We start from the raw sequence: 24,825 nt of genomic DNA, 5'->3' as shown, positions 1-24,825 counted from the left end.
CCGGGTGCTTTATCAGGCGTTCCGGCTGAGGGTGCAGTCTGAGCCCCCCGACGTCCGGCCCCAGATGAAGCCTCCCCTTTTCCCGCTCCGTGTCCCCACCTCTCTTCGCTTGTCTTGGAGGTGTCTTTCACCTTGGCCCCCTCCTGTGATCCCCCCTTCATTGGCCCAAGCACGGTTTTGGCCACACTTGTCAGCTGGGTGACAAAGCTGGTCTTATCCCCTGGAGACATGGGGCGAGACTTGCTTGAGCAGGGTGATGTGGGATTCTCCTCCAGGACCTCCAGGTGTACCCTGTCCTCCCTGGCACCGCGGTAGCTGCTGGATACCTTCTCTGCTTTCGACCGGGCAGCAGCTGGGAAATGATTTGCAGTCTGGGTCTGAACCTGGGTTGGAACTGGGGGTGCAGGTCCTTTGACCTTGGCCGTGTCAGGTGCTTTATCACTGCCACTGATGGAAGCTTTCTTTCCCGTCTCTGTGCCTTTATGCAGCTTGGGCTGCTCTGCCGATGATGCTTTCTGCACACTGTCTTTGTCTGCACCTGCAGGGCCTTTCACTTTCTCCTCCGTCGTCTCCTGAGCTTTAGCTGCAGCTCCACCATCTATCTGTGCACCCTGCTCCCTGCTGTCTTGCTGTTCAGGAGCCTTCAATGTTCCTGCAGCTGAGAGTTTCTCACTGGAATTACTCTTGGAAACTTTTGCATCAGAAGTGCTTGCTTTAGGAGGTTTGGCCCCAGGGCTGGGCTCGGTCTCAGTAGCTGATGAAACGAGTGCTGGACTAGGCCTGCTCTCCACTGCGGCTGCACCTGTGTTGCTCTTTAGACCCTTGGTAGCAGATAATGTCTCACTAGTGTCAACAACACTGGTCTTGGAGCCAGCTTCAGAAGCAATGCTCTCAGTTTGCGGCTCGGTGGTCTGGGTATCTTTCTCTTTTACTGTGAGCGCCGTGTCACGGCTGAGCGGTGACTCCTGCCTTCCCAGTCTCCTCACAGGCTTCAGGCCTCCAATCTCCCCTCCCATGGGTGGAGAGGGGGAGGAAGATGAGGAAGGAGATGGTGGGGCAGGTCCATTCTCTCCCTCCATCTCTAGTAGACTCTGCAGGCTGTGCTCGCAGTGGAAAGACTCTCTCCTGTAGTCCCCATGCGCCACCTCCAGGCTATGCTTGCGCAACGTCACTCCACCTGTCAGAGGAGAAGGCGACGACGAGGACGATGATGAGGAAGGCAGAATTGGTGCTCCTAGCTTCTCTGCCGACTGCACTCGCTGCAGCAGGGGGGATCTGGGTGGCTCAGCGCTCTTGGGACGAGGGCGGGCGACAGGTGGTGAGGAATGTAGCTTGGCAGGAAACATCTGCGTGGTGTTGGAGCTCCCTACAGTGTGACCAGTGAGAGGCGGTGGAGATGAGGTGGTCGGGGAGGGAGTGTGAGCCAGGGGCGACAGCGGGATGTTGCCAGCAGATTTGCAGCGTGCAGAGCGGTACTGGCGGTGAAGCTTGGGAGACAGGCCATGCAGCGAGCTGGGCCGCATGTGGTGGGAGGCTGCTGGGGAGTTGGGGGTGCTGGATGCTGGGGAGCTGCTCTGAGAGGAGGTCCCTGTGGAGAGGATGTCAATATTTTATTTCTATGCCATCAGGGATACAGTTTCTCAAAGTAAAATCTGCTGATCCTGTTTCTTTTACCTTCAGATAGTACATATATAGTGTATATGATACTACAAAATTTGGGGTATTTTGTGCAATGTTTTGTTTTATCTCTCTTTTATCTAGCTATTTTTATTGTTGTTACTATTTACTGATTGTATCTTATATCAGGGATGCAAAGTAATTTTGTTGTACTACTGTACAATGACTACTGATGAAGCTACTCTATTCCATTCTATTCTATTCTATTCCATGAGAAATCTACATAATAGAACAGGACACAAGATAGAAAATGGGATGACATAAAATAAAGGATATAGTAAAAAACCTCTTACGTAACTTAGCACACTGTGAAAGTCTTGCTATAGCTGACCTCCAGTGGCCCAGATGTTCAAACTGACAGGGCTCACAGAAATCTGGTTACTATGAGACAGCTAATGCTACAGACTTGCAACTAAGATCAGATTCTAGCTGAAACTCTGCTGACTCAGCAGGTGTCAACAGATTTGACTTCTCTTCAACAGGTACTGAGCTACATCCTGAAGAAAACCATCATTAGTGAAATACCATTTTTGTCGAATAACTCTCAAACTACTAATGATATCAATTCCAAATGCCAGCAGTAGGTTTTCATGGCCGTGGAGTCATAGCATGAGGGTCAGACTATCATGGGAATATTGGTTTAAGGTGGAATGACGACAAGGGGACAGTGAGCTGCCTCGGCCGAGGTCCGTGCACCCTGACGTGCACCCTGACTGCTGCCTAGTTTGTTACTTGAAACCAACGGCACAAACAAACACAGCACAAACCAGGTAAGAAGGGACATGTGCACTCTTGGCCTTTCACACTAACCCAGGTATGGGGATTCCAGCGTGGAGCGGTAACTCTGAGTGGGTGAGCGGGCGGAGAGGCTGTGGGTCGGGGAGCCCGGGAGACTGTCTCCAGACGACAGGGAGCGATTTAAGGACGAGAGGCTGCGGCTGGTGTGGAGCAGGTTGGACTGCTTGGTGATTTTTCTAAAGAGGGAGCTACGCTTCTTGCTGAAAACAAAGAAATCCCACAGTGAGAAGAATAAAAGCTCAAAAACTTGGTCATGAAAAGCATCTATTTTGCAGTAACGCACTCTTGTCCTTCCTTGGTTCCTGTCCTCTTGCTGCGTCGCGCCATCTTGCATTTATAGCTGGACTTGCGGGCAGGACCCACTTTTATAGAGGTATTCTCAAAAGGAGTCGTTGTAACCGTTACCTTGTTTCCGCTCTGTAGAATATGTATTTAAATGCATGTCAGTCATATTATTTTAGAAGCAAATTTCATCTGTACCATCATATAAAAATCTTAGGACGTATATTTCTCCCTCACCTTCAGGATGAGCTCCACCACCTCTGTATGGACCAGACCATGGACTGACTCCCCGTTCACATGGGTGATGAGGTCCCCAGCATTAAGCCCAGCCTCCTGGGCAGGACCTCCATCCTCCACATGCTGTGATTAGAGCACAAGACTTGGTGAAACAAATCGCAAACATGTTTCTATAACGTCTGCTGAGCATATTATAAATGCTGGTGTTCCACAGGGGTCAGTATTGGATTCACTCCTTTACTTATTACACATGGCTGTGATTAGCCAAGTTACATGACAACAGTGTAAAATCTCATAGCTATGAAAACAAAACAGTACATGTACTGTGGACATGTAGTGTAGAGTGTTAACTGGATTACCTGCAAAAAATTAATCTGAGATCTTAAAGGCAAGAAACGGAGAGCACAACACACCCGTTAGCATCGTTGGCTTTTTGTTCCTTTTAGAAAAGATTTTTACATCTTGGCATTTGTTTACAAGGTTCTGAAGGGTTTAGCGTCTCTGGGCTCGACTGTCTCTTCCTCCATTACTTCTCACCTCTGCCTTACTGTTATTACTTACCTCATATACTACTGATGTGTTTTATCAGTAGCATTTGTGTAACCATGTTTTGAAAAGTTTATTATTTTACTGCGTTATTATCCAAAATCACCAACGTCAGAGGTATGAAAATGATGGGCCCTACTTAGTTACTTTTCACCACTGATGATTAACATCATTGGTAGTTGCAGTGGTAGTAATGGTAGTACTCACCCAGACCATGTGATGTACGCTGTAGACATCACTGTCTCCCATGTAGACTCGGATGGCTCGCAGAGTGAAGCCGTACTTCTTCCCGGAGCGATGGATGGTGACCGGCGAATGCAGGACGTTGACTGTGGGAGCGTAGTCTCGGCTGGGAGACGAGTCCCGGGAGGAGGGGTTGGACGACACCGAGCGAGGAGACATGGGGCTCGCCAGAGGGGAGGCACCATGTTGCTCCACTGAAAAGAGGGGTGGACTTAAATTTACATCACAGGATCACACTGATCATTTGCACAAAAAAAAAAAAAGTTTTTATGGTGCACTCAGAGAATATCAGGGACTGGAGCTGGGTTGTTTTGATCAAGTAAGAATAGCTCCACATAATACAGGTAACATACAAACTAGACATTACAGAAAGTTATTTTTTAAAATTGAAGTCTATTTTGTGGCAAACGCAGATGGCTAACAGTCATGAGTATCTTCAAATGGCAGCATTTAGTATCATTTAACACTAAAACAAGCGAGTCCATTAATTATCATATTATACATTTAAATGAATGTGCCAGTGTTTTAACCTGCAGAGTTTTAGCTTCGTATTTAAACAGCTACATGCGAGCTCGCTCTCCAGCCGACTCCAGGATCAGCCTGGTGCTACTCAGCATTCAGAGTTTTCAGTGTACTCCTTTCACCCATTCAGCACTTAATAGTTCCTTTGGCTGCAGAATAATCTCAGGCGGCTTAGAGGGTACCTTTCCATCCACACTATTACATGTTTTTTTGGCACTTTACTTTCAGACTTCCTGTTCTTCTTACACAGAGAACATCTCAGGCTCTTCACATGTGTCCAAATTATCCATCTATAAGACAATTTGCTGAAATTCTACTGAAAATCGCTCTCAGAGAACACGAACATAGCGGCTGCCACCTTCTGCTGCATGAGCTGTAAACAATCAGTTGACTTTTTAAGAATGGCGTTTATCTTTTTTGTGCCAATCAACTCTTCGGCTCTACAGATGTGTTTCTAGGTGCGGCGTGGTACGAGCCCTCACCTGTAGGAATGATGACAGACAGTGCGGTAGCAGAAGCTGATTTGATAACTTTGGTTCCTGGTTGTGAGCTGCGTTTTTCTCCTTCAGCTGAGAGCTGCTGGTGGCGAACCCGTCTTAGCACCAGGTCTGTAGCAGCCCCACGGGGACCCTGTGGGTCCTGGAGCCCCAGAACAGAAGCACTGCCTGGTAGAGGCAACGACGGATCCGCAGCAGGTCTCAGAAGCTTGTCTGTGACACAATAGAGACATGGAACAGTAAAGAAATGCTCCTGTTATAAACTGTGATCAGATACAGGTCTAACCAAGCCAAAGTGCTCAGTAATGTTGTGCTGCCTCATCCCTTCTTACCTCCAGGTGTGAGCCCGTTGCTGTCTTTAAGGTATGTCCTCAGGTCACCAGGGAGGACAGCGCACATGGCTCCTTCCAGGGATGCTCCCCTTGCCTTCACTGGAGGCTGCCTGCTGGAGACTGGCGGCTCAGAGTCAACCTCCAGAGGGGAGGCCAAGCGTGTATCCATAAGGGCGGAGAAGCGTCTTCGGGCCCCAGACAGTGGGCTGGAGTCGCTCTCGGTGAAGGAGGACTCTGAGTAGGACAAGCGCTTCCTGAAAAAGAGAGGAACATAAGACAGATCACATTCTCTGTGTTTGTTGTCCTGTCTCTTTGAACCACCACACCTGTTTTAAATTTATTTGACATGAAACCGTTAAACGGTTTCTCGGATGTTTTCTGTAGCCTGCACTCACATCTCAGGCGACCCAGTCCTCCAGCTCTTGTCCCTGAGGGTGACACTTCCCAGGCTTTCTCTCTTGGCTGCTCGATCCTCCCTGGGGACCTTGTGCTCCCGTAGAGTCACAGTGTGGGGTTTGTGCTCCAGCTGGGACAGATGCTCCATGCTGCTGTACACCTGAATGTCCACACAGGGATGTACTGTTATGTGGACTGATGAACAACACTGTCACTAGAGGACAGAAGAGAAGCTTCAAGTTGAACCTCAGGTCTGACCTTGCTGAAGCGAGGGGAGCAGGATGAGAAGCAATGTATCTCCACAGGCTCATCATCGTTGGTATCATCTTCATCATACGAGTGCACGTGATGGTAGCGCTCAGAGCGCGCTGGTGAGGAAGGACAGCGAGATATTGGATCTGTGGCCTGTGCAGAGAATCAAAGCTTCCAGCAGCAGACTTACTGTCAAAGTAACTGGTGTCTTCCTCTGACTCCAGGTGAGGGATGAACTCCGCCTTCTGTCTCAGCAGGCTGTTCCAGTCCACCGCTGTGAAGAACGAGTGCTGCTTCACTTCAAAAGCACCACCTGGAGGGTGTGGGAAGGGAAGGAGGGTGGTGGTGAGGAGCAAAGGCAGACAGTCCTAAAGCACGTACAGGCAGAAGTTGATTTATTTGGGTAAGCTGACGCCGTGGGCCTAAATGCAGTGGCTATGTCGGCAGTTACCAAGGGGAAAGAAAGACTGTACAGCTAATTTGACAAAAGTCATGGCTTCATTAGAAGATATACACTGACATAGTGAGTCAGCTGTAAACACCATGTGCTGGAGCTACAGCCAGCAAGTGAGCAGAGAAGTCGCAACAAATAGCAATAGTTACCTGAAAACAGTGGATAAACCGCTGAACTGGTTAACTAACAGGTCGTCGTATGAACAAATGACGGTAACACTAAGTTACTATCTGTAGAACAAACACAGGCTGAGGGGGGCAACTGACCTGTGCCCAGTCGAACCAGTGGGTTCCTCTGTAGGAGGGAGGAGATCAGATGCTGGGCGTCGACAGGCAAGGCCTCGTCCCCCTCTGGCCACACTATGTCGTCTGCAGCACCCAGCAGAGAGGGCGGGGGACAGACAAGACACGAAGTGAAGGACAATCCCAGTTTGGCTTATCCACTATGTGCCCGTCTCAAACAGTCGCGCCTCACCTGTGATGACCTGTCCGAACAGCTCCTCTGGGGTGTCTCCAAAGAAAGGCACACAGCCCACCAGGAACTCGTACAGGATGATGCCCATGGCCCACCAGTCCACTGGCTTGCCGTAACCTTGGCGAAGAATAACCTCCGGGGCGATGTACTCTGGAGTTCCACACACCTGCAGCGAGAACAGCAACACCTGGGTTGTTTAGTCGATTTTATGAAAAACACACAACCCTGTCCTGGTTACAGCTTTGTACGTTTGTACCAGCAACATTCCCGTCACATCCAATATATCGTCAGATAACTGTTTTCAAGGCTTTTGCTTCCAAAATCTCTCAGACTCACATTTAGATTATTCTAAAGCAGCAAGTGAAGAACTAAACATATGGACGGATTATGAGAAAAGTAAAAACACCCCCACCCCCACACCGCAGTCCCTTTGTGTCCATTATCCTCACGTTGTAGTTGGCTTGAGTCTGTCGGTGGTCATTTCGCAGCTATCTGTAGTCTTTTAACTGAACAAACAAGAAGTATTAACAGTCACTTCACACAGAGAGTCCGGCCCAGGGCCCCCTGACGTCTCGGGCCCCTGGGCCTGTGTCCGGTAGGCCTGGCTTGTAATTCATGGACAACACTGTTACCGTTGTGCACAAGCCCAAAAATAATATCACTACAATTAAAAGGTTACTGTCATAACCTCGGTCTCTTTTGAAAGTCAAGTCAAGTCTTCGTGGGACGACTGTGGTTCAGTGGGTAGAGCGGCCGTCTACCAACTGGAGGGTTGAAGGTTCGAATCTCGGTGCCTGCAGTTGTTTTTGGAATAATAAAGAATGTCAACTGGAAAGTGGAAACACTTTATAGCCACAGGTCTGAACCAGACCTGTGCTGATGACGGTGCCAGAAATGAGCTTTCTGCATCACTTAGAAAAATAAACAGTATCGAGAGACGTGTCCAACGCAGACTAACACACACCTAAACAAACTGCGCCGAGGCTGAAGTGTCCCGCTGGTGGGGCGCTGTATTTGAAACCTATCTAGCGGCAGAGTGGTGGACAGTTGCACCTGAGTGAGAGGCACAGAGAAAACATACAGATCACCCCAGTGACACCACGGTGGAAGCCCCACTGGGCGTTTCCATGTGCAGATGGAGATGCAGTGAATGCATGCACCAGAAATAAAGTGGTTTAGATTCAAAGCAGGACCACTGGAGAAAATAAACTGTAGCTGACAGAGAAGTGATTATAACAACTCAGGAAATACTGGCCCATTGTTGTGCCAACGGTCTGGGCTGTTGCTTGCTGCCTGGCACACAATGACAGGGAATATCTCTGCATACAAATGAAGACATCAGAGGAGGCTGCACATTTCAATTTGGCTTTGATCACAGTGTAGTTTAACAGTCAGTTTGCAGTGTAACAGTCTATATTGTATATGTGGCTATTTTAACAGCTAATTTCACTGTAGCTGCCACTTACATTTAGTTGAAAGTGCAGGCAAATAAAAAACTCTTCAATAAATTATCTATCGCCATTTTTATTTTAAACAGCTGTTTTTACTCTTCACATCCTCTGCCTTATTATCAACTCGTCAGGCACTTTGAACTGCATGAACCTGTACAATCTCACTGACTGAGGACACAGTACAACAGTAATCTGGTACCTGTTTATCCAAGAACTCCCGAGTGTCCTTCTCTATGTGTCCTTCATAGAGGTTGGTGGTCAGACTCATGAGCCCCATCCTCGACAGGCCGAAGTCAGTCAGCTTGATGTGACCCATGGAGGTAATCAGGAGGCTGAGAAGACAAATGGCAACGTTCAGCCACAGCTGGTCCCATTTCTATGGACCATTCTGATGAGAACACAGTTCATCTTACTTGTCAGGCTTGAGATCACGGTGCACAATGCCATAGTTGTGCAAGTACTCCAGCGCTAGCACAGTCTCTGCAAAGTACATGCGTGTCATTTCCACCGGCAGGGGCCCGATGTTCTTCAGCAGGGTGGCACAGTCTCCTCCTGACAGCACAGTTCATTACTCTGTTAGTCCTGCTGCTGACATTAGCAATTACCATGACCGTCTCCTGTCTCCCAACAGCCCTCCCAGATCATTTTAGTTCCCAAAAGAGAACAATCATGCAATCTCTGTGACCGCATTTCTGTTCTGCACAGCACATGCACGGATATCTGGCACAGTAGTATTTCACTTTCACTGGGCATTCAGAGTGCATCTCTCACTGCCTGTGGAACGGCTCAGACCACTCAGTTGCCTATAAGGACAAGCCACTGGGAAGAGAACAGCACAATGGGATTTTAGCCATGTTAGCAGAACAGCTCTAGGACCAGCCGTGTCGCGCCACCTCTCCTGACTCAGATATCTCTATAATTATCAGATGAACCCTGGTGAAGACATTCATGTTCCTGTCACTTTGGTGTTCCCTGGTCATCTAACACCAGCATCAGGTCACATTTAATGTGTTACAATACTTTGGTTCTTGACAAAATACCTGCAAAGCTAAAGACACTACAGTAAACGTTACATCCCAAAGCTGGAGAGTAGACAGAGGCAAAGGGTGAGGTTAGGGTCAAGGTTCAGTTCAGATTAAGGTAAGAGGAAGCATACACAGTATGCACAGTAAACAGACTTCAATTCCCCTAGAATCTACTCCTCAAGCTTAGGATCTAATGCTAACCATTCCCATACCCATGAAACTCTGATTGTTTTTAGCATTAATTAGCATATTTAGGATCCTAACATGCTTTACTGAGCAGATAATAAACATGAAACATTTCGGTGTAGTACCGCCAATGTCAAGCTGTAGCACATGTGCAGAGCTGCTATCTAACAACCAGCAGGCCACTCCAGCAACGCTCTCACCTTCTACGTACTCCATGACCATGCAGAGGTGCCGACGGGTTTCGAAGGAGCAGAACATGGAGACGACAAAGGGATTCTCAGCGAAGGTGAGGATGTCTCTCTCTACAAAGGCCTGCTGGACCTGGTTCCTCAGGATCAGGTTCTGCTTGTTAATCTTCTTCATGGCAAAACGCTGCCGTGTCTCCAGATGCCGGACCAGGTACACAGCACTGACCCAGGCGCAGACATACACACATTATTTTCAGTGTATGACTGTTGTGCTGTTTGTAAAAATCGTTTGTCTAGATGTGAACATGAATCACACGCATTCTCATTAACAACAAGAAACACTGCGCCTCCATGTCTTATCAAACAGCTTTGATACAGTTGATCACTCTTTACTCTGGAACGGAGACCTGATTGTCAGGCTGATCTCAGGGTGTGCTGTCCAGACCCACTGTGGGTGAAGGGGCAAATACAGTGTAAATAAGGAGTAATAGGAATAATGTGCCATTTCAGTTAGAAGTCACAGAACGCCTCAGGAACATTCACAGCAACCGTCGTCTTCCTGTTGGTGACAGTGCTGCTTTCATTCATGTCGTCTGATTTCCCTGGGATTTATTCAACTGTAAACAAGGTGCTGCTTTGAAAGAGCATGTATGGTGAGTCAGCCTAGCCTCCATACATAAAGTTCATCAATTAGCAGAGGACTTCCTTGATGTCCTACTCACCCGTATGCTCCATTACTGATCAGCTTGATGGTCTGAAAGTCTGCTTCTCCTGGTGGTTTCATCGCTTTAATCTTACCCTGTGGATCAAAGATCACAACACTGTGAATAAATATGATCCAGGGTCAAAACAAACTCACTGCTAAACCAACGCCACTGCTCCAAACGGCTGGTTCTGCACACTAAGACATGTTTATTATCTCACATATCATCCGTACTACAACACTGCATCACTTCACAGGTTTACTGCAGCACAGAACTGATTCAGAGCCCTTCACTGTGTTGTCAGTGTCATTTTAATAGATAAAACTGCCTTTTTGCACATCAATCGACACTCAATACTCCATAATCACAAAGTTAAATCATGATTTTAGATAGTTTTTTTGCAAATGTATTAATCAAAAACTGAAATCTCTTATTTTGCAATTTTATCCATTTAAAATTTAAGCTACAACACATTAAAGTGTGCAACCAGTGAAGAGGACCGAATGCTGCAGGCATGGTGATTCAACAAGCCGAGGATCCAGCGTAAAACAGCTGAATTAGATTGACAGAAGAATGGCCGAGCAGAGCGGCCGGGACCTTATACGCTCCCTCTGTGCAGCCAGAACAGAGTGGCTGAACGTGGGGACGGAGCGAGCGCCAGTTTGGATCCTACCTCTGTTGAGTCGTCTGTTTCTGGTGTCAGCGGTCCCTCGCTGTCGTAACTGTCGAGGTTCACCATCTCTGCTGACAGACAGAGCATCAGCTGGACTCAGCTCAAAGTTCATTCATTTCCTATTAAGTGAAATCAGCTTGTTGTTGCTCACCTTCAATAGGGTCCCTGGTTAGCCCCAGCTGGCTGATGATGTATCGAGGAATGTCCGTTTTCATCAGGTGACCCTCCTTGGCGTGGTCCTCTGCTGCTTCCAGTAAATGGTAAAACTCCTCAGGGTTAAACTCCTGGAAACCAAAGCGTTAGCCTTGAACAATCCAACATTAACATCTGCATTTGAAAAAAACTGGCACAAAACCCTTTGCAGAATGAGGTGGGGATGACAGCAACAGTGACATGTGCTAGAACCATGAACCCCAGTCTGGCCCTCGCCCCTGAAATAGTAGCTTGTGCCCCTACTACAGGTTGTTTGTGTGAAAACATCTCCTCAACCAAACTGAATTTATGTGCTTACAAATCGCACGCTCAGAGCTGTGGCACAGATACAGCTCCACAATGCAGGTTGAGCCTGAACCTTGGCTGCACCGAGGAGATCGTCCTCTGGACGCACACTGAAGCCCACATGTTACTAAAGTAGCTCCTGGCTGCTGACCCAGATCTGGTTACCAACGATGCCAAAAAACATGCAACGAATCCCACCCACTGTAACGCAAACGCCGCCGTATGTAGATAATCAGGGTGAAATTAGATGAGTCAGTTCTCCACGTCCCTGTTTCAGGTGCACACCAGGACGACTCATGTGGGACGGCTGTGGCTCAGGACTTAGGGCGGGTCATCTCCTGGAGGATTAGCGGGTCGATTCCTGGCTTGTCCAGTCCGCATGTCGAAGTGTCCTTGAGCAAGACACTGAACACCCAGTTGCTCCCAGTGACGTCACCAGTGTGAGAGTGTGAACAGCCAAATAGTGTGAAAGTGCTTTGTGCATGCTGCGATGCATAGAAAAGCACTGGACAAGTATAAGACCATTTACCATCAACTGCAACACGAGAGTGATACTCTGGCCTGCCCACACAAACACACACTCCGTTACATCCTCCAACTCTAAATGACACCTCGGTCTGTCTGAGTCCGACCAGAGGGCGGCCGGGCAGCGGGGGCCACCGCCTGCTATCAGTCGTACTGTGGCAGGCAGATTTTAATCTAAATGCAAATGACTTCCAGACAAACTGGACAAGCTCTTAGGCTCCAGTGTGTGCTTGCTTTGATTGTCTGCCCCTGCTGTGTAATACACCAGAGTGCTTAAATGCTCATGATCGGCTAATGAGTATCTGTGCACGTGTATTAGAAGAAAATCACTTTGTCTCTGTGAAATCTCCCGTAATGTAATGCAGTACAGATGGGCGGATGATACTGAGGCTCTGAAGCCGGTTTGGCTCTAGTGAAACGCACCGTGTCGACTCACTGGGCTCTGTTCACCTGCCGACACGAAGTCTCAAAAGGTTTCTGCAGTGTTTCTTAGACACAAAACTGTTTCTTTAGCTGTTTTCCTGCAGCCACACTGAGGTGGTAGGAAAGGTGCAGCTGAGGCCGGGATTACGCCGATGAAGCACCACAGCAGAATTTGGGAGGTTATTTTTAACCAAATACAGCAGAACTAGTGGATTCAGCTGGAATTCACTGTGGATCATTTACACTAAAACCACCTGAACTATGAAACGTGGGTGAGAATTTAAACGGAGTATTTTTGTATACAATACATATGCTAGTCCTCAGTACGTGGCTGTAGAAATGAACAAACTGGGCCGGCGTGCATCAGGACGCCCTGTGCCCTAAAAACCGCTGAGGTGTTAAAGAGCTGCTGCAGGTTGTACAAACCAACGGGGGTCACTGTGCTGGTTTGTTTGATGCTTTGAATCCTTAGTCAGTACAAACAGAACAAAAATGCACAAGGCTTCAAAAGGTGTGTGTGCTTTCTTACCAGACACTCGAGCAGCCGGGCAGGTCGGGAGATGATGAAGAGGAGCTTTTTCACCAACTCTGTGACAAAGGCGACTTCAGCGCTCTCCGAACGCTCAAAGGCCTGAGAGAGCGAAACAGACAGAGAGGAAGGGAAAAGGTGTTGTAAAACATTTCATCATATGGAAAAACAACAAACTAGTGTTCATACAGCAGTAAGATATGAAAACATGATGTTGGAAAACAACAGATTCAATCAAACCCAAAGCAGGCGATCGACTCAAGTTGTCAGGATGGGGTTAGTGATGAAAATGCCTGATCAGCCTCCACTTACCAAACCATTTCAGCTTTGTCTCTAGTAACAAGGTTGATGAAGCCACTGAGGCAAAGCAGCAATGATGTGGGGCCACAAAACAGTTAAACGGATTAAAGGTGCTATGCTAATTAGGGTTGGCTACTAGTGCAGATGCAAAATGTGAGTTTAAGTACTGATTAGGCATTATATTTTTTCATATCTTACTTTGATAATAAGTTTTGTTTCAAAACCTTTTTTTTTAACACAGGAAGTAAATGTTCTCATTTGTACAATAACTTCACCTAAATAAAAGCCTAAACTGGGAAACATTTAGATTGAATTGAGGAATTAGTGCTAATACACAGGTAAACAAAACTGTAAAGCAGCCCAGAGACACAACATCGGTTTTCCACACTCGGGGAGTCAGACACCGATGTTACCAAACAGCCTGGAGGTTCGGCACCCAGCCCTGATGCAGATGCAATCACAGCTTTTCATTACATGACTCACATTGTGAAGCAGCTCCTCCAGATTCCCCTGCAGCTCGAAGAAGTAGATGGAGGTGATGAGGCCCTCGCGGGCTTTGGCCAGGCAGTCTCTAGACAGCTCAGCGATCTGGTGGTGGATGAAGCTGAGGACTCCGTCAGCCAGTGGAAGAACATTTTCAGGAGAGAAAGCTTGGATGAACTCAGCCAGCCTCCCCTCCATCTGAGCTGTGGCCTGGTGGAGGGCAAAGGGCGGTGAGAGGACAAAGAGAGAAGAAGAAGAAAATGGTGAGAATAGAGAACAAAGGTTTGTGACAGGAAGTTGAAAAACCTGTGTCATCCAAAAACAGAAAGACAACTCCAAACCATCAGGTCCAACGTCTTAAGCCTTGTGTAGGAAAGCTGCCTCCATCCTCAAGGACCCCACCCACCCCCAGCACAGACTGTTCATACCCCTACCCTCCGGTCGGAGGCTCAGGAGTGTGAAATACAGGACCTCCAGACTGAAAACTCTTTCTTTCTCTCAGCCATCAGACTCCTAAACAGCTGACTCAGGATCTACCTCATGTAATTCCATCTTTTCACATGTACAGTTGCACAATCACTGCTGAGTATTTACACTCCACAGCTCCCACGTAGCATATATTCTCTCTGCATTATATTGTGTTGTATTTTTATTGTGCTTCCTTCACCTACTTCTTTAAAGTGCCTTAGATTTGTGTTATTGCTCATCTACTTTATATTTCACTTGTATTTTGTGGCATTCATGTGGACGGCAAAGTAAGAATTTCATTGTACAGAGAAACACGTTTCCTAACTGTGCATATGACAAATAAACACTTTGAGCTTTGATTTTTATCATTAAAGAATCGTTCAGCCAGCCTCTTTTTGGCATCAACCTCAGTCCAGCAAATAGGTTAAAAGAGAAAAATGAGGCAAACACAGATCTTGTCTTTAAACTGAACAGTTCAGAGCTGTGGCGGCGTCAGAGTGTGTGTCAGGGCGAACGTGTCGGGGTGATGCTACGGTTTAGCTTCACTGTGTTTGGATGCAGACCTTCATGCACACAGATCTCAAACACACTCAGTCATAAACTATTTTTCTGGTGCTTGACTGGACAGAATCAGATTTAAGACTCTGCAGGCTTAAAGATTCGCTTACTGTGTGTTTGTGGACTACAGAAGCGGCCTCTGTGTGACTATGTCCTACCTTAGGAAAACGCTCCTTCCACACATGGTTCATCATGACTATCTCATTATCATAGCAGGATGAGGAGCGTCCAGGGCTGAGGGGAGAAACAGGAAGTAATGAAATACAGGTAAGAAGAAAACGGTTCTGTCTGTGTAAGGTTCACCAACATTACCTCACATAACTTTCTGTGTGTAAAACGTATGGAAAAGTTACATCTAGATCTACAACTGGGAAATTCAGGGGAGGTTATATAGGATCAACCAGGGGCCTGCCCTGGAAATCTGCTTTCAAAGGGTCATTTTAAAAAGAACATGGCGCTTCTGGGCTGCTGCCAACCTGAGACTGCGGGAGCGTGGGCGCAGGTGGGGAGAGCAGCGGCCTCCGTCGTCATCCGTGATGCTCTCAGTGCTGCCAAAGTGCTTGGATAAGAAGTGGAGCTCGTCCATGGTGGGCTGGAAGGGCAGCTGGTGCAGGCGCTCCTGAGACGAGCTGGAGGACTGCAGCGAGGCGGGAGGAAGAGGAGGATGAGGAGGGGGTGGGAATGAGGAGGGAACAGGAGGAAAGTTTTTAGATGAGGAAGGAAATGGAGACATTTTAATGGGTGGTGAAAGAGCTGGACAGTTCACAAGGAATAAGAGACAGAAGTAAACGATGCCCGGCATCCTCATGCTGACCGATCTGATTCTACATAAGAATTATAAATGAAGTTAATTTGATTTAGTTTCAGTCTTGGTCTTCTGGCAAAGATGCACATAAGCTTTAGTCAAATTAAAGTCTTGATTTTTGTTACTTTTAGTCTAGTTGTCATCAATTTTATCCTGAAATTGTAATGTTTATACCATCTAAGAATTTAGGGGCTCCAGCTGTTGCCATCTTTGTACAGTTACCATGGTTACAGCTGTGCATCTGTCCCTGTGCTCGGCAGAAGCGGATTCAGTCCCGTTCGGACTACAAGCCTGTTCACTGGTTTGGCCTGAGAGAAGAAGCTGAACCGTGGGAGAACACGAATGCGGTGAGATTTGTTTGTCCGACATCCAGGAGAAGGGTCGACTGTCCGCGTCCATCCTGGAACTGACTGATTCCTGGTGAGAGCAACACACAGACGGACAAAGACAAACGTCTGCTTGGGAGTGGTGTAATTTACCGTTGAGCTGGGCGTGTTCGTGCCATATCCAGAAGAGGGCAAAGATGCCAGCGACCATCGCCGCCCGTCTCTGCAGAGAGCACACACATGACGTCATGTAAAAGCCACTGTGATGCAGAAATGGTAGAACAGAATAAACGAAGAAGTAGAAATAGATCATTTTAGGCTGGTTTGGATTTACAGATAGTGACAAATGAAAGGAAAACCCTGAATAAGTACAAACTGCAGGGGTCACTGATTAATCCGCCGATTGTTGTCTTGATGATCTGATTGGTCTTTCTATTGACAGAATGCCGAACACCGTCAATGTCAAACATGCTCCTGCTGTGACTGTGCAGAGTCTAAAGGTGGTGATTTTGCTATTAAGAGGCTAAAAAACGCTGAGCTGAAATAAATCACTTCCCCCCAGTGTGAGACAAAACCCTGACAACCTGTTCTCGTGTACTGCTGCAGCTCAACACATCTCAGTTTCAGCTGAACTATAAAAATTCATTCAGCTGTGACTTATAATAACTTCTAGGAACCACAGACCCATCCACTGCGCTTCTGTGTGTCTCGGCCGCACAGACATTGGCGGGCAGATGTGTCTGATAAATGACGACAGAGGGTTTTTACAGGAGCGTGACTGAGGGAGGCTACATATGATCTGTTGGCCCTGCTCACACACACGTTAGACTGAAGTCTTGTGTTGTTAACATGTCCATACCAATGTCCACTAGAAGCACTAGAGGACACACTAAAGGTGCAAAACCTGATGTAAAGGTGACATTTCTGTTTTCTGTATTACTGTGAGGAAGGTCATAGCTTCCTCATCACACACATCTGCTTCGGTCTGCCGCCGTTTGTTGTTTCCCGCTCTTCACTGACATATAAGTCACATGATTCATGCACGTCTGGATTGACGTTACACTTTGTCACACTTTGTGATTTTGTTGTTTTTGTTTCCACGGCACAAAAGGAAAACGTATAAAAGCTGGTGGATGAAAACACAACACACACATTTATACAGCATTAACTTTTCCCTTCAGCAGAATCGGGGACCTTAGTTTAAAGTATCTGGTCAGACTTTAGTCCATCCATGAATGGATCAACGTGCATATCTGCTTTATATGAACCGAGATGGAACCATATTCATACGAACACCCGTCCACGCTCGTCACTAGAACGACGTGAGTAAACACTGTGAACGTCTCCGCCCTGTCACGCAGGTCGGCATGGTGCGCCGCGAGAGGCTCCCTGCTCCCCAGGATGTGCGTCTCCTCGCACAGCAACAGGGCCGCACCTGCTGTTCTCCTGTCAGTCTCCCTTCCTGTCCTCTCTGTCAGTCTCCCTTCCTGTCCTCTCAGCTCAGGTTGTTTCAGTCACACTGATGAAGAGCTCAAACTAACTTCACCCCCCATCTGCAGGTGACAGGATACATGCAGAGCACAATCACACTCAATATATGTAGTGATATAAAGCACTGACCTTCTGGAAGAGACAAAGGAGAAGTGCGCCGGGTTGCTGGGGGAGAAGTTTCGTGGGCTGTCCAGAGGGCTGCTTCCTGGAGGGGCAACAAGAGACACGAGTGAGAGGTACAACAGTGCAAAAGGAAGGTGTGACAATGAGTAATACATGATGGACACACACACACACACACACAGTTTATGTTTCGTAGTCCATGGGGACTTTACATTGACTTACATGCATTTCCTGTAGACTAACCCTAACCACTACTTGCCTAACCCTAACCAGGACCCTAACCTCAGCCTAAACCATGTTGCCACCCATGGGGACCTCAATTTAGGTCCCCACCGTGAAATGGGTCCTCATGAGTTGGTATGGAGTCAGGAAGAAGTCCCCACGTAGCAGGGAAAACACGTCCACACACACGAATGAGCCCAACACTGGTGATATGCGCCTCCAGGTGTTGAGTCCAAACCAAATTATTACAACCTGCTGGCACAGAGACTCGGCCCAGTTGACAGCTCCCTTTGCAAACTTCTTAACTACATACAGAAACAACAAGCGTGTTTCCTGCTGTGTGTACAGGGAGCAGCCTGCAGAGGTGTGAGTCTCTGTGCAAACTGATCGTAACAATGACTAACTAGTCTTAGTGAAGAGCAGGCCGACGCTCTGTCTGCAGGGGGATGTGTTCAAATACACTCATAAAGATCAGTAATGAGAAAAGCATGAGCACTACTGACGATATTCACAATCCAGTCATTTCCAAACTCCGGACCTTCAGAGCTTAAGTGTGATGTGTTGCTGTACGTACCGAGGTGTCCGGGGAGGGGCAGGGGGGAGTGTGGGCGAGGCAGCGTCGGAGAGGTGGTGGTCAGAATCAGGCTCTTCCTGTTGCTTGTACGACAGCTGCAGAGAGAGAAACGTAGAAACGAGAGGAGGCTGCAGCTACTGTGTCTAAGTTGTGTTTGTGCATCCAGCTGCATGTCCAGGTGCACAAGAAGCAGGCAAATGCATGGCTCACTGCAGGAGCACACCAGTGACAGAGAGGATTCACTTTCCTCAGGCATCCATCCCTGTCTGCCTCTTCTCAGCCCAGGTTAGAGAAGAAACAGCGGTGAAGTTAGAGAATTAGAAGTGACAGACATGAGAAAGAATCATGAAAATAATGGACCAGAAAAACCATCAGCTGGTCCATGACCTGAGTTCACTGTGTCTGGGGTCCTAGAAGTGTTCACTCTGCCTGTGGGCTCTGCACAGGAGACCACCGAGCCACCAGCCAGTGAACTAAGCACCTATTATATTTAACAGACGTAATCATTTCTGTCAGTGGTGCACTTTGCTCAAAGGCCTTTCAAACATTGGTGACACGGTGTGATCAGGTTTGTGAGGCGTGCGAGGCAGATGATTAAACAACTGGCACAAAGAGAACAACGCAGCATCATCTCATCTGTCCTGACTGATCAAACCAATAACCGACCTTATGGATATTGATCACATATGCCAGTAGGTTGGATTTAACACACGGGTCGGATAACTGCTGCTGAATCGTTTCACCTTCAGCTTTTTCTCTACAGCTGCAATAACCTCAGTGCAACACAGCTGATCCCAGTAACACTGACCAATCAGTGAATGTGCACGTGTGTGTATACTGTTTGTGTGGGTCCCAACATGTACTTCAGCTTCACTGGCTGCTGTTGCTTCAATAACTGCTCCTCCAGAGAGTAAAACAAAGACCTGAGCAGCTGGACTATTCTTGGTAAATGGATTCTGAGTGCTGCAGGAAATCAATGGCAGCTGTAAACACAAAAACACAGCGCTCAGCCTTGAATGTCACTGCAGCCCCAGAGGAAAGCGATGTCACTACGCAGCACTATGCATAAACATGCAGACACTAACAGCCAGGAGTGCACGTTTGGAAGCAAAGCCCGGGGCCCGTTTCTCTCTCGATGGTCATTCAGGATCGAGAGGGGAGGGAGAGATATGCACACTGCACTCAGTAAATCAGGGCTGTGTTGGCTGCTGCCTCCTCCTGGAGAGAGGGATGAAGGTAGGGAGGATGAGGATGGAGATGCACAGGGAGATAAAGGCACGAGCCGGTACAGGAGGGACACCAAAGCAAGATATGGGCAAATATAGTGGAAAAACACTTGAGAAGCAAAAGAGAAACATAAGAATAGAGCTGCAGGTTGAAAGTTGTCCCAGTGCCGCTCCTCACCCATGACCCAGCCGACCTCACTGCACAAACCAGGCAGAGACATTCAGGGGGAATACGTTTCCACTATGGGAACCTAGCGAGCCGTGCACCCCGTACGTCCCTTAAAAAAACCCACCGAGCGCAGCCTCCGGGGTCGAGGCCGACCGTCCTGTTTGTTTCTCCACTGTATTTTCTGTCTGTTCAGAGGAGGGAGGGGCTACCCCACACACACACACACAGTCAGCTGTGTGTTGTTCGGAGCAAAACGCAGAGGCGGACAGTCTGGGTTGGTAACCTCTGCAGCATGAGGACAGCGGAGCATTGCAGTGGTTCCTGCCTCGGTTCCACCCTGTGCTCACCCTGTCTGCATGGCCATGTGGAGGGTTCGCCAGCTGGTCATTTGTGTGTCTGTTACTCTGCAGTGTGACTCCAGACTCCAGCACTGTCCGACTGACCGCTCCTCACAGGTTTTGGCCTCCAAATACATGTGCGAGTTCTGTGGGATTATTTTTAATAGGATAAGAAATAAGATGCCCAACGTCAGACAAACTGCACACAAGCCTCTTTCACTGTGCACACGTCTGCCACAAAGTGTAACAGTGCAAAGGACAAACTGGAGCACTTTACTCCAAAAACAAAAACCCAATGAGGTGCAGTTGACGTCTACAACCCTGGAGGGAAATGTGCAGTCGTGGTCACGTGACGACTTGTTGCTACACAGCGTGCGACAGGGAGGCTGATATCACCGACCAGGGACCAGATGGAAGAGAGACACTGCTCGTTACTGGAGTCTCTCGAGTTCACGGTTCGAAGACGAAGAGAGAGGAAAAGGGCAGATGTGCAATAAATGATTTTTAAAGATGTCCAACAAATCAGCTGGCAGGTAAAGGAGTGGAGAAGTAAGAAAAAGTCATTTAACAGCCAAAATGCCACATCTTTCATTGAAGTGTGCGTCCTGAAAATGTGTTTCACAAAGGTGTTGGTTCCCCTGTGTGCCCACTGTGGAGGCTGCACATTCTACTGTGTTATACTGACACCTATTATTTTGTCCACCCTGCTTAGGCTGAATAAAAGAAAGTGTATGCACAGAGCTGGTGTGCGTGCCCGACTTGCTGACGTAACCTTTGTGAGCCGGTCCCTAATGGAGACACAGATATGACCCCAGGGCCCTGCGCCGCCTCCTTTCACAGCGCCTGTCTCCTCGGCTTTTGTCCTCTTTTCACTCCTTCTCTTCATCTTCTCTCCTTCCTGGTTTCAACTTCGCTTCCTCGTCTTGTCTTAGCAGATGAGAAATAGGCGTTGTAATAACTGGAGAGAAATCTAAGGTGGTCCTGAGAGCTCAGCACACTGCAGTGGAAACACTAAAAGCTCAACCAAACAGTGAACCCCCCCCTCCCCGCACTGCGGAAGCGTCTGATCGCCTCCTCAGGATCTGTGCACCACCGTGCAAGTGTAGCAGTGTGAAAAAGGCGAGGCCGCTGCAGTGGCTCCATCTGTGTGTCTGAGTGTCAGGTGTGACAGGAGCCGGTTTAGTCCGATCAGCCGGGGAGAAGAGGAAACGTCCGGCGCTCCGACGCCAGCTCACACGTTCAGGCTGATTTAAAACACCAGTTAAAGGCACAAAGAAAACCAGTGCTCACATTACTAATGTGAGAAGAGTGGTGCAGCTCCCACTCATCAGAATGTCACCTAGTGTGACAGTGTCTTGGTACACACAGACCCAATCAATGTAAAAGCACTGATTGATAGCTGATTACATTTTAACTGATCAGAAAGCGCTGCTCCATTCGAAATATTTTGTCATCTGATCGATTAGCTAATTCCTCAGTGATTGATGACTTACTCGTAAAACTGGGTTAGTTGCTCAACCTTGATTTGTCAAATGATTCTTGCTCTGATTAATATTCCTTACTGATAGTTCATCTTCAGCGATTTATATATATGGACTGATTGATTTATTGGTTTTTGCTTACTCAGCTGGTTTCTCAGCTCGCTGATGATTTATCTGCTGGGGTTTTTGGTATCAGGAGCAAGCTGTAATTCCCTCAGTTGGCTATTGGTCCCCTCAGGGGAAGCGAAACCTTCTTGATTCCTACGGGGCCAGTCTCCTTCCATCCTCTGTGACACACAGTATAGATACCGGCTTTCATCAAACTCGATTTGACAGTTCTAGGTGAAAGGTTATCCAATCAGAAGCTTTGTATTCAACACCACCCTGGTCGTAATCCTCCTTCTTTTTACCCGCTCCTTTAGATTCACCTACTCGAAGGTGTAGGCCTAAAGCAAGACGTAGATGTGGATGTTCTTCGGGTGGAGACATAGCCCGGTTCATAGCGGACGCTAGGTGCCCCTCCAACGTTACGCTCCAGCTGCTGGGCAGGTTAATGTGTGAGTCTTTTCAAGTGATGAGCGACATTCTGGCTTGTTACAACCGAGATGGTGTGATTAAAAAGTAAGCTTACTAATGATTTGAGTAATTTCTCTGTGTTAGAGGGTGCATTAAGGATAATGTCAGCCTGGAATGTAAACTCAGCTCATTTTGATCTGTTAGATGACTTGATTAATAACTTGGTGATAAATAATTCATCAGAAAACCACCCGTTACCTCCACTACCGGTTAATCCTTCAGATTTTGATCTATTAGAATTCTCAGTAAACAGCCTCCTGTATAGAATACGTGAGCAGAGAGATGGGTTTTTTCAGCGAAAGTCAAAATAGCCCTTCACAAAGCGTTGAAAACAGTCCAATCAGTCACTATTCAGAAAACCAGCAAAATACACCACCGCGAGACAGACTCGTAAACGCAGCTCATTTTGATCAATTAGACGCGTTAATAAACGGATTACTGATAAACACTAGCCCACAAAGCAACTCAGGCAATTCGCCAAATACAGCCTCAGATTACAATTACAGGGATCCGACACAAGATGGAGGTTACGATTCACCAGATACTTCACCTCTACACCAGGCAAGCGCCTCTGATTTTGACTTATTAGAAGAGGCTGTAAACAATCTGCTGGACCGAATACACTCATCTCAACACCAGACAGGTTCGGGCTCCCACGATAACGCTCACAATGAACAAGAGAATCAGCCAGAAAACGATCAACAGCCTTCCCCCTCCTCTTCCTCACCAGAGCAAGTCGCGCGTGAACCTGATCAAACACCGGCTGAAACAACGACCATGACTAGAGCGAGATTCAACAACTTTGAAATAAGACGCTTGTTAAATATCGATCAAGAGCCTGAAGTAAATTATGGAAATATTAAACGGTAATGTCATGGGGTCTGTCTCCGACCTGGTCCAACAAGACAGGTGTAACCCGGGAGATCTTCTCCAGCTTGAATTAAGGGGGGATGTGCTTCGGAGAAACGTCTCTGTAACTGCCGAAGCCTCAGATGGCATCGATCTGACGCAATTCCAAGATCTGTTAGACCAGGCAATACAATCCACTTGGGGGCGGGACAAAGCTTCTGATTGGATAACCTTTCACCTAGAACTGTCAAATCGAGTTTGATGGAAGCTGGTATCTATACTGTGTGTTCTGTGCTTCACAATGAATTCAAAATTCATGTCCAAATATAACTAGCTGGGTATAAACATCCCCAAAAAACTGAACATCCAGCTTCAGAAATGCATCGGTGTCTCCAGAACCATCCATCTGAAACTTGTGCTTCTGTCTGACTCATCTTTGGCTCATGCCAACTTCAGACAGTGAATCAGTCGACCAGCTGCTCTGCAGGAAATGTCACTGATGAGTCGATGACACACCTTTGCTATACCCTAATGTTATACGCACACAAATCGAGGTGAACAGAACCACAACCAGGGCCAGAGATATGAGGTTCTTACTAACTTCCCCATCAAACATCCATATGTTGCTCAGTTTTTTGCTTCTTTCCTTGTGGAGCTACAAAGTGATCCAACAGCACTGGGTCGCTGCTCCCCATCTCTGCTACAGGCTACATTAGCTGCTGCTAACGCAGTGAACGCAGCCCAGGTGCAAAGACATGTTTCTGGTTCTGCTGCATCAGTTTTGATACTTAAAAGAAAAACTGTCCATCATGCGACAGTCTTACAGGAGTGCAGTGTCAAATTGGTGGAGTGCTCCTTTAAGAGACTGATAAAACTATGACAGTTCATCCTGAGAGGACACGAATGTCTCTACCAAACTTCATCTGATAATTAGAGACATTTCACTCAAAAATGCAAACATGAACCTCACACTTGGAGGAAAACCGAAAACGGAATCTCCCGAGTCATCGGGGTGCATCTCCTGGAAACCATGAACATGATATCATCTGACAGTTGTTGAGTTATCTCAGTGGTGGCGCCACCGACACTGCCATCCACAGAACCGAGCTGCTAGAGTGGCTAAAAGGTGATCACACACACGCCTGTCACTTGAAAACAGATACGGTGCAGCTGGTTCAGATGCATGCAGCTCAGTAGCACAGTGTGGTGCAGCCAGATTTTCCACACTCTGCTTGGACTTTAAAAACTGAGCTCCACCCAAGCAGACAGTAACGGTGCTCTGTGCGCCAGCAGCCAAGAAACAACACAGCAGAAATGTACAAACCAGTTAGAGACACAGGCACCTTCACCAACATGAACCAACAGCCCAGTCACACTTTGAACACAAGCCTCTGTATAACGTCAGACTGCAGACACTGTCGACTCACACACAAAGAGCTGAGCATCAGCCACTAAATGAAGGAAAATGATCAGAGGCACAGAGAAAGGAGCCTGAACCAAAGCCAGTCCTACCGCACCCCACATCCCGCTTTACCTTTTAGTGCGTCGAAACATGCTGCTGGCTGGGGTCTGGGTGTAGCTCTGAGCAGCAGCTGTGCGACGAGGGAGAGCAGTCAGAGAGCAGCAGGTTTCTGAGGAAATGTCATCGCAATGCAACACATACTGTAGCTCTCACAACCTTTAGATGAGCACTGACATCCGTGTGTGTGCAAGTGTGGCCGAGCTTCAAAGGAGAGAGAGAGAGGCAGAGAGGGAGGGGTGGAGGGAGGTGGGGTGGCTCGGCGTTTCAGACAGGAGAAGCACAAAGCAGCAGGGGATTGTGGGTCATTTTCTCAAGGCTACGGCGGTGAAGTACACCGGGGAGCTTTGTGACTTATTGAGTTGTGTGGCGTGCACTGGGACCAGTGGATGTGGAGTCAGAGCC

General features: G+C 47.6%; 1 protein-coding gene across 1 annotated transcript in view; it reads right to left on the bottom strand.

Moving 5' to 3' along the window:
- Nucleotides 1-2: 2 nt before the first annotated feature.
- The window catches only part of LOC109973465 (microtubule-associated serine/threonine-protein kinase 1-like), a gene marked incomplete at its 3' end in the record, with an annotated part of 33,127 nt that continues 8,304 nt past the window's right edge, over nt 3-24,825 (bottom strand). Inside the window, exons 3-27 of the mRNA XM_020623084.1 lie at nt 18,263-18,357; nt 17,473-17,548; nt 16,006-16,075; nt 15,198-15,358; nt 14,880-14,955; nt 13,696-13,905; nt 12,913-13,014; nt 11,089-11,221; nt 10,938-11,008; nt 10,283-10,359; nt 9,573-9,781; nt 8,575-8,713; nt 8,361-8,493; nt 6,711-6,876; nt 6,503-6,604; nt 5,973-6,095; nt 5,789-5,898; nt 5,530-5,690; nt 5,135-5,388; nt 4,788-5,015; nt 3,748-3,977; nt 2,995-3,117; nt 2,759-2,892; nt 2,488-2,675; nt 3-1,588 (exon numbers count right to left, since the gene is read on the bottom strand). Coding sequence (XP_020478740.1) covers nt 3-1,588; nt 2,488-2,675; nt 2,759-2,892; nt 2,995-3,117; nt 3,748-3,977; nt 4,788-5,015; nt 5,135-5,388; nt 5,530-5,690; nt 5,789-5,898; nt 5,973-6,095; nt 6,503-6,604; nt 6,711-6,876; nt 8,361-8,493; nt 8,575-8,713; nt 9,573-9,781; nt 10,283-10,359; nt 10,938-11,008; nt 11,089-11,221; nt 12,913-13,014; nt 13,696-13,905; nt 14,880-14,955; nt 15,198-15,358; nt 16,006-16,075; nt 17,473-17,548; nt 18,263-18,357 — 4,957 coding nt within the window. The remainder of the gene's footprint in view (nt 1,589-2,487; nt 2,676-2,758; nt 2,893-2,994; nt 3,118-3,747; nt 3,978-4,787; nt 5,016-5,134; nt 5,389-5,529; nt 5,691-5,788; nt 5,899-5,972; nt 6,096-6,502; nt 6,605-6,710; nt 6,877-8,360; nt 8,494-8,574; nt 8,714-9,572; nt 9,782-10,282; nt 10,360-10,937; nt 11,009-11,088; nt 11,222-12,912; nt 13,015-13,695; nt 13,906-14,879; nt 14,956-15,197; nt 15,359-16,005; nt 16,076-17,472; nt 17,549-18,262; nt 18,358-24,825) is intronic.

The sequence above is a fragment of the Monopterus albus genome, unplaced genomic scaffold (assembly GCF_001952655.1).
Source record: "Monopterus albus unplaced genomic scaffold, M_albus_1.0 scaffold292.1, whole genome shotgun sequence".
Lineage (NCBI taxonomy): Eukaryota > Metazoa > Chordata > Actinopteri > Synbranchiformes > Synbranchidae > Monopterus > Monopterus albus.
This window is presented reverse-complemented; position numbering and strand designations above follow the sequence as displayed.